At 47.3% G+C, this 19116-nt stretch overlaps 1 protein-coding gene across 1 annotated transcript in view; it reads left to right on the forward strand.

The window, feature by feature from the left end:
* The first annotated feature begins 240 nt into the window (after positions 1-240).
* The window catches only part of LOC144484591 (ADP-ribosylation factor-like protein 9), a 31245-nt gene continuing 12369 nt past the window's right edge, over positions 241-19116 (forward strand). Inside the window, exons 1-2 of the mRNA XM_078203094.1 lie at positions 241-894; positions 8867-9035. Of these exons, the coding sequence (XP_078059220.1) occupies positions 775-894; positions 8867-9035 (289 nt within the window). The 5' untranslated portion in view covers positions 241-774. The remainder of the gene's footprint in view (positions 895-8866; positions 9036-19116) is intronic.

The following is a 19116-nucleotide window of genomic DNA, read 5'->3' on the forward strand; positions in this document are numbered from 1 at the left end:
CTGCTTTTTGGGTCCCACCCCCCAGTTTAAACCCTCCCGAGTGGCTCTAGCAAATCTCCCCGCCAGGATGTTAGTATCCCCTCCCCCCCCCCCCCAAAGGTGTAACCCGTCCCTCTTGAACAGGTCAGCCCTTCCCCAGAAAATATCCCAATGATCCAAAAATCTAAATCCCTGCCCCCTGCACCAGCTCTCAAGCCAGGCATTCACCCGCCTCATCCTCCCATTCCTACTCTCACTGGCACCAGTAGTGGTCCAGAAATTATTACCCATGAGGTCCTGCACTTCAGTCCAGGCCGGTCACCGGGTTCTCCGTTCCCGCTTGCAGTGGCAGCGAGACTGGAGAATTCTGGAAAACGTTTCAGATCCCAATGACCCTTCCACAGCAGACCCGATGGGCCAAATGGCCGCCTGCCCATCACCATTGTGTGAATTGGGGTCGGTTCTGTTGCTCTGACTCACCCAGAATAAACCCGTCAAAACTGGGGCTGAAACTGGACAGCAACCTGAACCGGCTCCCCGGCGACTGGAGCCCGCGACCCGGCGCCATCCCGGGCTCCGGGCCGGGCTGTGGCTCGGGGCCCCCAGCTCTATCCTGCCCCGGGCCCGGCTGGGGCCCCGGGCCGCTGACTGACGGCTGCAGCGGATCACAATGCGGTGAGGCCGCTCACAGAGGGCGCTGCCGGGGTCTGGGGCCGGGCCGCTTCCTCCCCCCGCGGCCCTTGGGCGGCGCTGCCGCCTGTCGCGGACTCGGGCCGGGGAGCTGCCGCTGTCGGGATGCTGGAGCAGGTTTACCGGGCCGGGCTGCTCGGAGTGGCCGTGGCGCTGGTCGGCGGCATCATTTATGTGGCTTGGGAGCGGCTGTTCGCGGAGCGGAGGCCGACGCTCGGAGCGGAGGTGAGGCCCAGACCCCGGCCTGGAGTCTAAACCGTCCCCGGGGATGAGAGCGGGGCGGCGGCGAGTGTCCGGGGGGTGGGATCGGGGGTTGTGGATGGTTATGGGGGGTTTCTCTCTCTGGCCCCTCCGCTGTTAAATCAGCTTCACGACCCATAAATTTGTCCCTGGAATTTGGCTGGGATTGAAATGAGCCACTCGGAACTTCTATAAATAAATGTTAATGAAGAATATTGTTGGTGAACAGCAAGAATTTTTATCAATTACAAACAAGAATCAAAGTAGCCGCAGTATTGTTTTGATGTGGAGATGCTGGTGTTGGACTGGGGTGGGCGCAGTAAGAAGTCTCACAACACCAGCTTAAAGTCCAACAGGTTTATTTGGAATTACGGGCTTTTGGAGCTGCTCCTTCAGGTGAGTGGAGCATTTTTTAATAATTCATTCGTGGGACAAGGTCGCTGGCTGGCCAGCATTTATTGCCCATCCCTAATTGCCCTTGAGAAGGTGGTGGTGAGCTGCTGCCTTGAATCGCTGCAGTCCACGTGCTGTGCGTTGACCCACAATGCGGTTAGGGAGGGAATTCCAGGATTTTGACCCAGGGACTGAAGGAACAGTGATAAATATTCCAAGTCAGGATGTTGAGTGATTTGGAGGGGAACCTCGAGGCGGTGGTGTTCCCATGTACCTGCTGCCCTTGTCCTTCTAGATGGAAGTGTCATGGATTTGGAAGGTGCTGTCTAAGGATCTTTGCTGAATTGCTGCAGTGCAGTTGATAGTACACATTGCTGCCTCACAGCGCCAGGGACTCGGGTTCAATTCCGGCCTTGGGTGACTGTCTGTCTGGAGTTTGCACGTTCTCCCCGTTCTCTGCATGGGTTTCTTTCCACAGTCCAAAGATGTGCAAGTTAGGTGGATTGGCCATGCTAAATTGCCCCTTAGTGTCAGGGGATCAGCAGGGTAAATTAGCAGGGATAGGGTCTGGGTGGGATCGCTGTTGGTGCAGGCTTGATGGGCCGAATGGCCTCCTTCTGCACTGTAGGGATTCTATGATTCTCTACTAATATGACAATATGTGCATTTAAGAAATGTATTTTAATCATGTTTCGCTGCAGTATGTTCTAGCAGTCCCTGGAATTTTGTCGGAGCCATGTTGTCTGCAGCCAGTGTCCTTTATTGTTACTAATGCAATATAATTGACATCATGTTTGTTTTACTCTGAACTAATGCAGTGTTCTGTTGTTTTAATGTATAAATAGAATATAAAAGCAGAGATGTCTTGCTGCATCTGTACAGGGCATTGGTGAGGCCGCAGCTGGAATACTGTGTGCAGTATTGGTCCTCTTATTTGCAGAAGGATATATTGGCCTTGGAGGGAGTGTAGAGAAGGTTCACCAGGTCGATACCAGAGATGAGGAGTGTTGATTATGAGAAGAGACTGAGCAGATTGGGTTTGTACTCGTTGGAATTTAGAAGGCTGAGGGGGGTTCTTATAGAGACCTATAAGATAATGAAGGGGCTGGATAAGGTAGAGGTGGAGAGATTCTTTCCACTTAGAAAGGAAGCTAGAACTAGAGGGCACAGCCTCAAAATAAAGGGGGGTCAGTTTAGGACAGAGTTGAGGAACAACAACTTCTCTCAGAGGGTGGTGAATCTCTGGAATTCTCTGCCCACTGAAGTGGTGGAGGCTACCTCGTTGAATATGTTTAAATCACGGTTAGATGGATTCCTGATCGGTAAGGGAATTAGGGGTTATAGGGATCAGGCGGGTAAGTGGAACTGATCCACTTCAGATCAGCCATGATCTTATTGAATGGCGGGGCAGGCTCGAGGGGCGAGATGGCCTACTCCTGCTCCTATTTCTTATGTTCTTAGTGTTCCCCTGGGATGGCAGAGTAGAGCTTGATTCGGGGTGAATGACAAGTCAGGTCATATGACTAGGGACAGCAATGTTTTCACAGAGAAATCCAGTTTTAGTTAAGTTTTTCAGAAGCTGCATGGAGCTCAGAGTAAGAAGTTTAACAACACCAGGTTAAAGTCCAACAGGTTTATTTGGTAGCAAAAGCCACACAAGCTTTCGGAGCTGCAAGCCCCTTCTTCAGGTGAGTGGGAATTCTGTTCACAAACAGAGCATATAAAGACACAGACTCAATTTACATGAATAATGGTTGGAATGCGAATACTTACAACTAATCAAGTCTTTAAGAAACAAAACAATGTGAGTGGAGAGAGCATCAAGACAGGCTAAAAAGATGTGTATTGTTTCCAGACAAGACAGCCAGTGAAACTCTGTGGGGGTTACAAATAGTGGGACATGAACCCAATATCCCGGTTGAGGCCATCCTCGTGTGTGCGGAACTTGGCTATCAGTTTCTGCTCAGCGACTCTGCGCCGTCATGTGTCGCGAAGGCCGCCTTGGAGAACGCTTACCCGAATATCAGAGGCCGAATGCCCGTGACCTATATTGTGCATTATGCAATTATGCATTGTGCAATATGCATTCGGCCTCAAATATTGACTGACACAAACTCAATTACAGATAATGGTTGGAATCAAGTCTTTACCCTCTCTCCGCTCGCATTATCTGCATCTGTAAAGACTTGATTACCTGTTAAGACTCGCATTCCGACCATTTTCTTGTAATTGAGCTTGTGTCTATATATGCCCTGTTTGTGAAACAAATCCTGCACTCACCTGACGAAGGAGCAGCGCTCCGAAAGCTCGTGCTACCAAATAAACCAGTTGGACTTTAACCTGGTGTTGTGAGACTACTGACTGGAGCTGCTAGGAATTATACTGTGTCATGTCAAATGGGATGAAGGAGTACAATATAAAGGGAAAGACTTTTAGTACTGTAGAGGATCAGAAGGACCTTGGGGTCCGGGTCCATAGGACTCCAAAATCGGCCCCGCAGGTGGAGGAGGTGGTTAAGAAGGCGTATGGTGTGCTGGCCTTTATCAATCGAGCGATTGAGTTTAGGAGTCCGGGGATAATGATGCAGCTATATAAGACCCTCGTCAGACCCCACTTGGAGTACTGTGCTCAGTTCTGGTCGCTTCATTACAGGAAGGATGTGGAAAAGATTGAAAGGGTGCAGAGGAGATTTACAAGGATGTTGCCTGGATTGAGTGGCATGCCTTATGAGGATAGGCTGAGGGAGCTCGGTCTTTTCTCCTTGGAGAGACGTAGGACAGTGGTTAGACGTAGCACAGTGGTTAGCACTGCTGCTTCACAGCTCCAGGGTCCCGGGTTCGATTCCCGGCTCGGGTCACTGTCTGTGTGGAGTTTGCACATTCTCCTCGTGTCTGCGTGGGTTTCCTCCGGGTGCTCCGGTTTCCTCCCACAGGCCAAAGATGTGCGGGTTAGGTTGATTGGCCAGGTTAAAAATTGCCCCTTAGAGTCCTGGGATGCGTAGGTTAGAGGGATTAGCGGGTGAATATGTGGGGGTAGGGCCTGGGTGGGATTGTGGTCGGTGCAGACTCGATGGGCCGAATGGCCTCCTTCTGCACTGTAGGGTTTCTATGAGGATGAGAGGAGACCTAATAGAGGTATATAAGATGTTGAGAGGCATAGATCAGGTGGACTCTCAGAGGCTTTTTCCCAGGGTGGAAATGGCTGCTACGAGAGGACGCAGGTTTAAGGTGCTGGGGGGTAGGTACAGGGGAAATGTTAGGGAGAAGTTTTTCACACAGAGGGTGGTGGGCGAGTGGAATCGGCTGCCATCAGTGGTGGTGGAGGCAAACTCAATAGGGTCTTTTAAGAGACTCCAGATGAGTACATGGGACTTAATAGGATGGAGGGTTATAGGTCGGCCTAAAAGGTAGGGATATGTTCGGCACAACTTGTGGGGCCGAAGGGCCTGTTTTGTGCTGTAGTTTTTCTATGTTTCTTCTATGTTTCTATGTTTAAGTCTTGTAATTGGTAAAAGTTATGCAATTCTTTTTGTTATATTCTAACTGTGGTCTTAAATAAACTTTGCTTGATAAAAGCTTCTCAGTGGGTCACTTGAATCATACCTGGAGTGAAACACCTATGCTCATCTTTGCCAAAACAAACTAGGGTCTAGGCTAACTTCACAAAACACTTTGGAGTCTCTGTCCTGGATCTTAACACTAAATCAACATTTTGCCTCGATTATCATGGTGGAGGAAACTAAAACCATCCCAATAGTAACAGGTGATGCAGAGGTTGTTGAAAGGATGAACTTAAAATAATCACTATCACTAGGGAAAAAGTACTGTGCAAACAAAGGATTAAAAGTAGACAAGACCTCAGGGCCTGATGACCTTTGTCCTGGGGTCTTAAGGGAAGTGGGAGCGGAGATAATGGAGGCATTGGTTATAATATTCCAAAATTCCCTGGATTCTGGAAAGGTTCCAATGGATTGGGAAAAGGCAAATGTTATACCCCTGTTCAAAAAGAGAGAAAGGCAGAAAATAGGAAACTCTGGACTAGTCAGTTTAACAAACTGCCATTGGGAAATTGTAGGAATCCGCTACTAAGGAAGCAGTAATGGGACTTAGGAAAGTCAAAATGCAATCCATCACAGTAAGCATGGTTTTATGAAGGGCAGATAGTGTTTCATTAATTCGCTAGAGTTCTTTGAAGATGTAACAAGCAAAGTGAATATGGGGATCCTGTAGAGGTAGTGTATCTAGACTTCAGGAAGATGTTTGATAAGGTGCTGTGCAAAAGATTAATTCACAAGGTAAGATCCCATGGAGTTGGGGGTAATATATTAGCTTGGATAGAGGATTGGCTAACCAACAAAAAGCAGAGAATGGAGATAGATGCATCTTTTTCTGGTTGGCAAGCTGTATTGAGTGGTGTGTGGTTTGCCACAGGGTTCAGTCTTTGGGCCCCAACTATTTACAATCTGTAATAATAACTTGGATACAGGGATAGAAGGTACTTTAGCCAAATTTGCAGATTACATGAAAATGGGTGGGATAGTAAATTGCATTGAGGAAATAAGAAACTTACAAATGGATAGATTAGGTGAGTGGACCAAAATTTGGCAGATGGAATTTAACGTGGATAAGTGTAAGGTTATCCGGAGGAATAAAAAGACAACTTATTATCTAAGCAGAGAGAAACTTCAAAATGCTTTGGTGTAGAGGGATCTGGGTGTCCTCATGCATAAATCATAGCAAATTAGTATTCAGGTGCAGCAAGTAATAAGGAAGGAAAATGGAATAGAGTATCAAAGTAGGGAAGTGCTGTTGCAAGTATAGGGCATTGGTGAGACTGCATCTGGAGTACCACATACAGTTTTGGTTCCCTTACTTGAGGAAGGATGTAAATACATTAGAGGCAGTTCAGAGAAAGTTCACTAGATTGATTCGAGGGATGAAGGACTTGTTTAGAACAAAGAAAATCACAGCACAGGAACAGGCTCTTCAGCCCTCCAAGCCTGCACCGATCATGCTGCCTGACTGAACTAAAACCCCCTACGCTAACAGGGACCATATCCCTTTATTCCCATCCTATTCATGTATTTGTCCAGACGCCCCTTAAAAGTCACTATCGTATCTGCTTCCACTACTTCCCCCAGCAGCAAGTTCCAGCCACCCACCATCCTCGGTGTAAAAAAAAGTTGTCTTGTACGTTTCCTTTAAACCTTGCCCCTCGCACCTTAAACCTGTGCCCCCTAGTAATTGACTCTTCCATCCTGGAAAAAGCTTTTGACGATCCATTCTTTCCATGCCCTTCATAATCTTGTCGACTTCTATCAGGTCGCTCCTCAACCTCCGTTGTTCCAGTGAGAACAAATCAAGTTTCTCCAACCTCTCCTCATAGCTAGTACTAGGCAACATCCTGGTAAATCTTTTCTGTACTCTCTCCAAAACCTCCACATCCTTCTGATGGTGTAGCGACCAGAATTGAACACTATATTCCAAGTGCGTCCTAACTAAGGTTCTATAAAGTTGCAACATGACGTGCCAATTTTTGAACTCCATTTTTAAACAAGAATGTGGTATGCCTTCTTGACTACCTTCTCCACCTGCGTTGCCACTTTCAGTGACCTGTGTACCTGTACACCCAGATCCCTTTGCCTATCAATACTCTTCCTGCCATTTACTGTATATTTCCCATCTGCATTAGACCTTCCAAAATGCATTACCTCACATTTGTCCGGATTAAACTCCATCTGCCGTCTCTCCGCCCAAGTCTCCAGCCAATCTATATCCTGCTGTATCCTCCGACGGTCCTCATCACTATCCGCAATTCCACCAACCTTTGTGTCGTCTGCAAACTTACTAATCAGCAAAGGTCCCAGCACTGATCCCTGAGAAACGCCACTTGTCACAGCCCGCCATTCAGAAATGCACCTTTCCATTGCTCCCCTCTGTCTTCTATGACCGAGCCAGTTCTATATCCGTATTACCTGCTCACGTCTGATCCCATGCGACTTCACCTTCTATACCAGTCTGCCATGAGGGACCTTGTCAAAGGCCTTACTGGAGTCCATGTAGACAACACCCACTGCCCTACCCTCATCAATCATCTTCACTTCCTCAAAAAACTCGATCAAGTGAGTGATCATGACCCCCATTTCACAAAACCATGTTGCCTCTCGCTAACACGTCCACTTATTTCCAAGTGGGAGTAAATTCTGTCTCGAAGAATCCTCTCCAATAATTTCCCTACCACTGACATAAGGCTCACCGGCCTGTAATTACCTGGATTGTCCTTGCTACCCTTCTTAAACAATGGAACAACATTGGCTATTCTCCAATCTTCTGAAATCTTCCTCACTGTAGCCAGTGAGAATACAAAGATTTCTCACAAGGCCCCAGCCATTTGCAGCCTTGCCTCTCTCAGTATTCTGGGGTATATCCCATCAGGCCCTGGGGACTTGTCTACCTTAATTGTTTCTTAAATGATTCTAGCACTTATCATAACATCATAGAATCCCTACAGTGCAGAAGGAGGCCATTCACCCCAGCGAGCCTGCACCGACAACAATCCCACCCAGGCCCTATCCCGGTAAGCACGGATTTACCCTATTAGTACCCTTGACACTAAGGGGCAATTTAGCATAGCCAATCAACCTAACGCGCACAACTTTGGACTGTGAGAGGAAGCTGGAGCACCCGGAGGAAACCCACGCAGACACGGGGAGAATGTGCAAACTGCACACAGACAGTGACCTGAGGCTGGAATTGAACCCAGGTCCCTGGTGCTGTGAGGCAGCAGTGCTAACCACTGTGCCACCCATACCACTGTCCCACTGTGCCGCCCATGCTTCTACTAAAGTAATCTGTTCTATATGGTAATCACTCTCTGCATTATCAATCTTAAATTTTCATTTTCTACTTTCCACCAGTTGATGTCAATAACTGGGAGCAGGTTATTGTTGAGAAGAAAACAAATTATAGAAATTCTTCAAAGGATTATGGGCGGGTGGTAAGGCTTCTGAAGACGAAGAGAGAGAGTTTCATCTTCCATTCACCAAAACATCACCAACCACAACCTGGTCAGTATTCTGAGTGGTGGAGTTCTCGGTTTCACCCTGACACGGAAAGTTTGGGCAACCCTCAAGACCTTGAGAATGGTCCAGAGAAGACGTGGCCACTTGGTCCACAAGTGGAACATGAAGAACAGCTCAAATTCTGACCGTAGCTATTCAAGTCACGCCATCACCCATCTGCCCTGAGAGGTTAATTCCTGATGGCATCATAACCATTCACAGTACATTAGCAGAATCCATTGAATAGATTGTTAACCACAACACTGAACTATAACTGCTTCCCCAGCTGTAAAAAATAGATCTTAAATTCAGTTGTGTTATATCTGTCCTGGGCACTGACAGCAGTGGACTTTTTTAAAGTACCCATTCTGATCTGATAACATGGACAGAATATTAATCTATACTAGGTGAGTTGCTATGGTGGAAACCACTTCTAAAGACTTTGCAGAAGAACAAGTTTACTTTTGACTGTTGTCTTACATAATTGAAACTTTGTTTTTAAAGGATGAGGAAAGCATGAAGCAAGTTCTTGTAGTTGGTCTTAACGGTGCAGGGAAGACAAGTGTTCTGCATAGTCTGTCTACCAATACAGTCAAAAGGAGTGATGGACCTACCATGATGTTTAACAGTGTGTGCATTAAGACTGAAGAAGCTGAGATTGAATTTCTAGAGGGTAAGTCACAATTTAGCTAGTTAACTTCTCAAAACTGTGTGTAAATGTGGAATTGGAAAAGTCCAAATGACACACAGCGGGATAACATGCCATTCTGAAGGTCTTTATACAAGTGTTTGCTGCGTTTGTTTTTACTAATCAATCTTCCATAGCTTTGTCATTAGTGAGAGGAAAGCAGCTATGTGGGTAGAACTCCAGGAGAAAGGGTTGGGAACTCTGGGTGTCTCTTTTTTTAACCTTACCTAGCATTTCCAGCTCTGTGCTTGTGGTTGGGAGCTATGCAACTCAACCTGCAGATGCTATTGAAATGAAGCCAAATGGCTTTCACATCTTCCAACTTCATTCTCCACATGCATCACTGGAGGGACCAAAGTCTTTCAAGGAGGACCTGTCCCCCACTCCAGGATCTTCCAATGGAACTGGAAGCCTCTGTGCCAAGTGCAGAGCACATGTATTACTATTTGTTTTATTTAAGTATCTTGCTAGTTTACCTGCCACTTACTCCGAGTGGTTAATCCGGGAACTGCTACTTTGTTATTTGGTTGTATTTTAAACTAATTTTTTTTTTGAAATTCATTTGGAAATGCTTTAATCATAGTAACTTACTGAGTTTCTATTGACACCAATTGCTAAAACAAGAATATTCTAAGCACATTAAGATGAGCATTAAAGAAAAAGACTTCTTCACAGAATCACAGAATACTACAGTGCAGAAGAGGCCCTTCGGCGCATCGAGTCTGCACCAACGCATGAAAGACCCTGACCTGCCCACCTAATCCCATTTGCCAGCACGTGGCCCATAGCCTTGAATGTTATGTCGTGCCAAGTACTCATCCAGGTACTTTTTAAAGGATATGAGGCATCCCGCTTTCACTACCCTCCCAGGCAGTGCATTCCAGACCATCACCACCCTCTGAGTAAAAACGTTTTTCCTCAAATCCCCCCTGAACCTCCCACCTCTCACTTTTAACTTGTGACCCCTCATAACTGATCCTTCAATGAAGGAGAACAGCTGCTCCCTATCCACCCTTTCCATGCCCCTCATAATCTTGAACACCTCGATCAGGTCATCCCTCAGTCTTCTCTGCTCCAGAGAAAACAACCTAAGCCTATCCAACCTTTCAGCCCGGTCAGGTCTTCAAAGTTTCGGTAGGGGAACATGTGGCAAATAGTGACCACAATTCTGTTAGCTTTAGGATAGTGATGGAAAAAGATGAGTGGTGTCCCAAGGGTAAGGTGTTGGATTGGGAGGAAGGCAAACTTTAGTGGGATTAGGCAGAAATTGGCAGCTGTTGATTGGGAGAGGCTGTTTGAGGGTAAATCCACATCTGACATGTGGGAGTCTTTTAAAGAACAGTTGTTAGGACTGGATAGGCATGTGCCTGTAAAAAAGGATAGGAAGGATAGGATTCGAGAACCGTGGATAACCAGGGAAATTGAGGGATTGGTCAAAAAGAAAAGAGTGGCGTACGTTATGTCCAGGCAGCTTAAAACGGAGGGAGCTCTGGAGGAATACAAAGAAAGTAGGAAAGCACTCAAACGAGGAATTAGAAGGGCAAAAAGGGTCACGAAATGTCCTTGGCAGACAGGATTAAGGAGAATCCCAAGGCATTTTATTCATACATTAGGAACAAAAGGGTTGTCAGGGAAAAAATCGGACCTCTCAGGGACAAAAATGGGAAATTATACTTAGAGCCCAAAGAAGTAGGGGAGATCCTAAATGAATACTTTGCGTCGGTATTCACAAAGGAGAGGGATGTGTTGACTGGGAGTGTCTCGGAGGGGAGTGTTGACCCGTTAGAGAAAATCTCCATTACAAGGGAGGAAGTGTTAGGTTTTTTAGGGAATATAAAGACTGACAAATCCCCAGGGCCTCATGGAATCTATCCAAGGCTGCTCAGGGAGACGAGACATGAAATCGCTGGGCCTCTGACGCAAATCTTTGTCTCGTCACTGGCCACAGGTGAGGTCCCAGAGGATTGGAGGATAGCTAATGTGGTCCCGTTATTTAAGAAGGGTAGCAAGGATAACCCGGGAAATTATAGGCCGGTGACCTTGACATGGAGAGGATTCTTAGAGATAGGATGTATGTGCATTTAGAAAGGAATAAACTCATTAACGATAGTCAGCATGGTTTTGTGAGAGGGAGGTCATGCCTCACTAACCTTGTGGAGTTTTTTGAAGAAGTGACTAGAATGGTTGACGAGGGAAGGGCCGTGGATGTCATCTATATGGACTTTAGTAAAGCGTTTGACAAAGTCCCTCATGGTAGGTTGGTGCAAAAGGTTGGATCTCATGGGATAAAGGGGGCGGTGGCGAGATGGGTGGAGAACTGGCTTGGTCACAGAAGACAGAGGGTGGTAGTGGAAGGGTCTTTTTCCGGCTGGATGCCTGTGACTAGTGGTGTTCCGCAGGACTCTGTATTGAGACCTCTGCTGTTTGTGATTTATATAAACGATCTGGAAGAAGGTGTAACTGGGGTGATCAGTAAGTTTGCGGACGACATGAAAATGGCTGGACTTGCAGATAGTGAGGAACAATGTCAGAGGCTACAGAAGGATATAGATAGGCTGGAAATTTGGGCAAAGAAATGGCAGATGGAGTTCAATCCAGATAAATGCGAAGTGATGCATTTTGGTAGAACTAACGTAGGGGGGGAGCTATACAAAGAACAAACAACAATACAGCACAGGAACAGGCCCTTCGGCCCTCCAAGCCCGCGCCGCTCCCTGGTCCAAACTAGACCATTCTTTTGTATCCCTGCATTCCCACTCCGTTCATGTGGCTATATAGATAAGTCTTAAACGTTCCCAGTGTGTCCGCCTCCACCACCTTGCCCGGCAGCGCACTCCAGCCCCCCACTACCCTCTGTGTAAAATACGTCCTTCTGACATCCGTGTTAAACCTCCTTTCTCCCCCCCCCCCCCCCCCCACCTTGAACCTATGATCCCTCGTGAACGTCACCACCGACCTGGGAAAAAGCTTCCCACCGTTCACCCTATCTATACCTTTCATAATTTTATACACCTCTATTAGGTCACCCCTCATCCTCTGTCTTTCCAGTGAGAACAACCCCAGTTTACCCAATCTCTCCTCATAACTAAGCCCTTCCATACCAGGCAGCATCCTGGTAAACCTCCTCTGCACTCCCTCCAAAGCCTCCACGTCCTTCTGGTAGTGTGGCGACCAGAACTGGGCGCAGTATTCCAAATGCGGCCGAACCAACGTTCTATACAACTGCAACATCAGACCCCAACTTTTATACTCTATGCCCCATCCTATAAAAGCAAGCATGCCATATGCCTTCTTCACCACCTTCTCCACCTGTGCCGTCACCTTCAAGGATCTGTGGACTTGCACACCCAGGTCCCTCTGCGTATCTACACCCTTTATGGTTCTGCCATTTATCGTATAGCTCCCCCCTACGTTAGTTCTACCAAAATGCATGACTTCGCATTTATCTGGATTGAACTCCATCTGCCATTTCTTTACCCAAATTTCCAGCCTATCTATATAGGGCTGCAGGACAGGCATGTGCCTGTAAAAAAGAATAGGAAGGGTAGGATTCGAGAACCGTGGATAACCAGGGAAATTGAGGGACTGGTCAAAAAGAAAAGAGAGGCGTATGTTAGGTCCAGGCAGCTAAAAACGGAAGGAGCTCTGGAGGAATACAAAGAAAGTAGGAAAGAACTCAAACGGGGAATTAGAAGGGCAAAAAGGGGTCACGAAATGTCCTTGCCAGACAGGATTAAGGAGAATCCCAAGGCATTTTATTCATACATTAGGAACAAAAGGGTTGTCAGGGAAAAAAATCGGACCTCTCGGGGACAAAAGTGGGGAATTATGCTTGGAGCCCCAAGAAGTAGGGGAGATCCTAAATGAATACTTTGCGCGGTATTCACAAAGGAGAGGGATGTGTTGACTGGGAGTATTTCGGAGGGGAGTGTTGAACCGTTGGAGAAAATCTCCATTACAAGGGAGGAAGTGTTAGGTTTGTTAGAGAATATAAAGACTCACAAATCCCCAGGGCCTGATGGAATCTATCCAATCGTATGAGGAAAGGCTGAGGGGCTTGAGGTTGTTTTCGTTAGAGAGAAGAAGGTTAAGAGGTGACTTAATAGAGGCATACAAGATGATCAGAGGATTAGATAGGGTGGATAGTGAGAGCCTTTTTCCTCGGATGGTGTTGGCTAGCACGAGGGGACATAGCTTTAAATTGAGGGGTGAGAGATATAGGACAGATGTTAGAGGTAGGTTCTTTATTCAGAGAGTAGTAAGGGCGTGGAATGCCCTGCCTGCAGCAGTGGTGGACTCGTCAACGTTGAGAGCGTTCAAGTGGTTATTGGATAAACATATGGATGATATTGGAATAGTGTAGATTAGAGGGGCTTTAGATTGGTACCACTGATCGGCGCAACATCGAGGGCCGAAGGGCCTGTACTGCGCTGTAATGTTCTATGTTCTAAGGCTGCCCAGGGAGACGAGAGATGAAATCGCTGGGCCTCTGACGCAAATCTTTGTCTCGTCACTGGACGCGGGTGAGGTCCCAGAGGATTGGAGGATAGCTAATGTGGTCCCGTTATTTAAGAAGGGTAGGAAGGATAACCTGGGTAATTATAGGCCGGTGAGCTTGATGTCCGTGGTGGGGAGGTTGTTGGAGAAGATTCTTAGAGATAGGATGTATGCGCATTTAGAAAGGAATAAACTCATTAATGATAGTCAGCATGGTTTTGTGAGAGGGAGGTCATGCCTCACTAACCTGGTGGAGTTTTTTGAAGAAGTGACTAGAATGGTTGACGAGGGAAGGGCCGTGGATGTCGTCTACATGGACTTTAGTAAAGCGTTTGACAAAGTCCCTCATGGTAGGCTGGTGAAAAAGGTTGGATCTCATGGGATAAAGGGGGAGGTGGCTAGATGGGTGGAGAACTGGCTTGGTCACAGAAGACAGAGGGTGGTAGTGGAAGGGTCTTTTTCCGGCTGGAGGCCTGTGACTAGTGGTGTTCCGCAGGGCTCTGTATTGGGACCTCTGCTGTTTGTGATTTATATAAACGATCTGGAAGAAGGTGTAACTGGGGTGATCAGTAAGTTTGCAGACGACACAAAATTGGCAGGACTTGCAGATAGTGAGGAACATTGTCAGAACTGTGAGCAATTTTGGGCCCCACACCTCAGGAAGGACATACTGGCACTGGAGCGGGTCCAGCGGAGATTCACACGGATGATCCCGGGAATGGTAGGCCTGACATACGATGAACGTCTGAGAATCGTGGGATTGTATTCATTGGAGTTTCGGAGGTTGAGGGGAGATCTAATAGAAACTTACAAGATAATGAACGGCTTAGATAGGATGGACGTAGGGAAGTTGTTTCCATTAGCAGGGGAGACTAGGACGCGGGGGCACAGCCTTAGAATAAAAGGGAGTCACTTTAGAACAGAGATGAGGAGAAATTTCTTCAGCCAGAGAGTGGTAGGTCTGTGGAATTCATTGCCACAGAGGGCTGTGGAGGCCGAGACGTTAAGCGTCTTCAAGACAGAAATTAATAAATTCTTGATTTCTCGAGGAATTAAGGGCTATGGGGAGAGAGCGGGTAAATGGAGTTGAAATCAACCATGATTGAATGGTGGAGTGGACTCGATGGGCCGAATGGCCTTACTTCCGCTCCTATGTCTTATGGTCTTATGGTCTAAGCTACAGAAGGATATAGGTAGGCTGGAAATTTAGGCAAAGAAATGGCAGATGGAGTTCAATCCTGATAAATGTGAAGTCATGCATTTTGGTAGAAATAATGTAGGGAGGAGCTATACGATAAATGGCAGAACCATAAAGGGTGTAGATACGCAGAGGGACCTGGGTGTGCAAGTCCACAGATCCTTGAAGGTGACGTCACAGGTGGAGAAGGTGGTGAAGAAGGCATATGGCATGCTTGCCTTTATAGGACGGGGCATAGAGTATAAAAGTTGGGGTCTGATGTTGCAGATGTATAGAACGTTGGTTCGGCCGCATTTGGAATACTGCGCCAGTTCTGGTCGCCACACTACCAGAAGGACTTGGAGGCTTTGGAGAGAGTACAGAGGAGGTTTACCAGGATGTTGCCTGGAATGGAGGGGCTTAGTAATGAGGAGAGATTGGGTAAACTGGGGTTGTTCTCCCTGGAAAGACGGAGGATGAGGGGAGACTTAATAGAGGTGTATAAAATTATGAAAGGTGAACGGTGGGAAGCTTTTCCCCAGGTCGGTGGTGACGTTCACGAGGGGTCATAGGTTCAAGGTGAAGGGGGGGGGAGGTTTAACACAGATTTCAGAAGGACATATGTTACACAGAGGGTGGTGGCGGCCTAGAATGCGCTGCCAGGCAAGGTGGTGGAGGCGGACACACTGGGAACGTTTAAGACTTATCTAGATAGCCATATGAACGGAGTGGAAATGGAGGGATACAAAAGAATGGTCTAGTTTGGACCAGGGAGCAGCACGGGCTTGGAGGGCCGAAGGGCCTGATCCTGTGCTGTATTGTTCTTTGTATATCCTTCTGTAGCCTCTGACAATGTTCCTCACTATCTGCAAGTCCAGCCATTTTCGTGTCGTCCGCAAACTTACTGATCACCCCAGTTACACCTTCTTCCAGATCGTTTATATAAATCACAAACAGCAGAGGTCCCAATACAGAGCCCTGCGGAACACCGCTAGTCACAGGCATCCAGCCGGAAAAAGACCCTTCCACTACCACCCTCTGTCTTCTGTGACCAAGCCAATTCTCCACCCATCTAGCCACCTCCCCCTTTATCCCATGAGATCCAACCTTTTGCACCAACCTACCATGAGAGACTTTGTCAAACGCTTTACTAAAGTCCATATAGACGACATCCACGGCCCTTCCCTCGTCAACCATTCTCGTCACTTCTTCAAAAAACTCCACCAGGTTAGTGAGGCATGACCTCCCTCTCACAAAACCATGCTGACTATCGTGAATGAGTTTATTCCCTTCTAAATGCGCATACATCCTATCTCTAAGAATCCTCTCCAACAACTTCCCGACCACGGACGTCAAGCTCACCGGCCTATGATTACCCAGGTTTTCCTTCCTACCCCTCTTAAATAACGGGACCACATTAGCTATCCTCCAATCCTCTGGGCGGCACGGTAGCACAGTGGTTAGCACTGCTGCTTCACAGCTCCATGGACCTCGGTTCAATTCCCGGCTTGGGTCACTGTCTGTGTGGAGTTTGCACATTCTCCTCGTGTCTGCATGGGTTTCCTCCGGGTGCTCCGGTTTCCTCCCACAGTCCAAAGATGTGTGGGTTAGGTTGATTGGCCATGTTAAAATTGCCACTTAGTGTCCTGAGATGCGCAGGTTAGAGGGATTAGTGGGTAAATATGTAGGTATATGGGGGTAGGGCCTGGGTGGGATTGTGGTCGGTGCAGACACGATGGGCCGAATGGCCTCTTTCTGTACTGTAGGGTTTCTATGATTTCTCTGGGACCTCACCTGTGTCCAGTGACGAGACAAAGATTTGTGTCAGAGGCCCAGCGATTTCATGTCTCGTCTCCCTGAGCAGCCTTGGATAGATTCCATCAGGCCCTGGGGATTTGTCAGTCTTTATATTCCCTAAAAAACCTAACACTTCCTCCCTTGTAATGGAGATTTTCTCTAACGGGTCAACACTCCCCTCCGAGACACTCCCAGTCAACACATCCCTCTCCTTTGTGAATACCGACGCAAAGTATTCATTTAGGATCTCCCCTACTTCTTTGGGCTCTAAGCATAATTCCCCACTTTTGTCCCTGAGAGGTCCAATTTTTTCCCTGACAACCCTTTTGTTCCTAACGTATGAATAAAATGCCTTGGGATTCTCCTTAATCCTGTCTGCCAAGGACATTTCGTGACCCCTTTTTGCCCTTCTAATTCCTCGTTTGAGTTCTTTCCTACTTTCTTTGTATTCCTCCAGAGCTCCCTCCGTTTTTAGCTGCCTGGACCTAACTCTTTTCTTTATGACCAATCGCTCAATTTCCCTGGTTATCCACGGTTCACGAATCCTATCCTTCCTATCCTTTTTTACGGGCACATGCCTATCCTGCAGTCCTAACAACTGTTCCTTAAAAGACTCCCACATGCCAGATGTGGATTTACCCTCAAACAGCCTCTCCCAATCAACAGCTGCCAAATTCTGCCTAATCCCACTAAAGTTAGCCTTCCCCCAATCCAGCACCTTACCCTTGGGAGACCACTCATCCTTTTCCATCACTATCCTAAAGCTAACAGAATTGTGGGCACTATTTGCCACATGTTCCCCTACCAAAACTTTGAAGACCTGACCGGGCTCATTCCCCAGTACTAGGTCCAGTATAGCCCCCTCTCTAGTCGGGCTATCTACATATTGTTCCAAAGAACCCTCCTGTACGCATTTTACAAATTCCTCCCCATTCAGACTCCCACCCCTACGCGATTTCCAGTCTATACGAGGGAAATTGAAGTCTCCCACTACAACAACCCTATTTTTCCTGCACCTATCCATTATCTCCTGACATATCCGTTCTTCCACTTCCCTTGGGCTGTTGGGGGGCCTGTAGTACACCCCCAACATAGTGACTGCGCCCTTCCTGTTTCTAAGCACCACCCAGAGTGACTCGTTACACGACCCCTCTGAATTGTCCTCCCTCTGCACCGCTGTAATATGCTCTCTAACTAATACTGCTACTCCCCCACCTCTTTTGGCCCCTCCTCTGTCTCGCCTAAAACACTTGTACCCCGGAATATTCAGCTGCCAGTCCTGTCCCTCTTTCAACCAAGTCTCTGTCACCGCAACCACATCCAAATTCCTATACGAGAAATGGCAGAACCATAAAGGGTGTAGATACGCAGAGGGACCTGGGTGTGCAAGTCCACAGATCCTTGAAGGTGACGTCACAGGTGGAGAAGGTAGTGAATAAGGCATATGGCATACTTGCCTTTATAAGACGGGGCATAGAGTATAAAAGTTGGGGTCTGATGTTGCAGTTGTATAGAACATTGGTTCGGCCGCATTTGGAATACTGCGCCCAGTTCTGGTCGCCACACTACCAGAAGGACGTGGAGGCTTTAGAGAGAGTGCAGAGAAGGTTTACCAGGATGTTGTCTGGTATGGAAGGGCTTAGTTATGAGGAGAGATTGGGTAAACTGGGGTTGTTCTCACTGGAAAGACGGAGGATGAGGGGTGACCTAATAGAGGTGTATAAAATTATGAAGGGCATAGATAGGGTGAATGGTGGGAAACGTTTTCCCAGGTCAGAGGTGACGTTCACGAGGGGTCATAGGTTCAAGGTGAGGGGGGGGTGGTTTAACACGGATATCAGAAGGATGTATTTTACACAGAGGGTGGTGGGGGCCTGGAATGCGCTGCCGAGCAAAGTGGTGGAGGCGGACACACTGGGAACGTTTAAGACTTATCTAGATAGCCATATGAACGGAGTGGGAATGGAGGGACACAAAAGAATGGTCTAGTTTGGACCAGGGAGCGGCGGCCGAAGGGCCTGTTCCTGTGCTGTATTGTTCTTTGTTCTCTCTTTATAACTTCAATGTTCCACCCCAGGCAGCATTCTGGTGAATCTCCTCTGCACCCCCTCCAGTGCAATCACATCCTTCCTATAATGTGGCAACCAGAACTGCACACACAACTCTAGCTGTAGCCTCACCAAAGTTCTATACAACTCCATCATGACATCTCTGCTTTTGTAATCTATACCCTGATTGATAAAGGCAAGTGTGCCACATGCCTTTTTCACCAGTCTATTAACCTACCTTTCCGCCTTCAAAGAGGACTATCCTAGTGTCAGACCTTTCATAGTACACTTCCTTGTCAAATTACACTTCCAAAGTGCATCACTTCGCACTTTTCAGGGTTAAATTCCATTTATGACTTATCCCGCCCATTTGGCCATTCTGTCTATATCTTCCTGTAACCCAAGACACTTTGCCTCACCGTTAACCACCCGGCCAATCTTTGTGTCATCGGCAAACTCACTGATCCTACCCCCACATAGTCATCTATGTCATTTTTATAAATGACGAACAACGGGTGGCCTAGCACGGATCCCTGTGGTACGCCAC

The sequence above is a fragment of the Mustelus asterias genome, chromosome 1 (genome assembly GCF_964213995.1).
Source record: "Mustelus asterias chromosome 1, sMusAst1.hap1.1, whole genome shotgun sequence".
In the NCBI taxonomy this organism is placed as follows: Eukaryota; Metazoa; Chordata; class Chondrichthyes; order Carcharhiniformes; family Triakidae; genus Mustelus; species Mustelus asterias.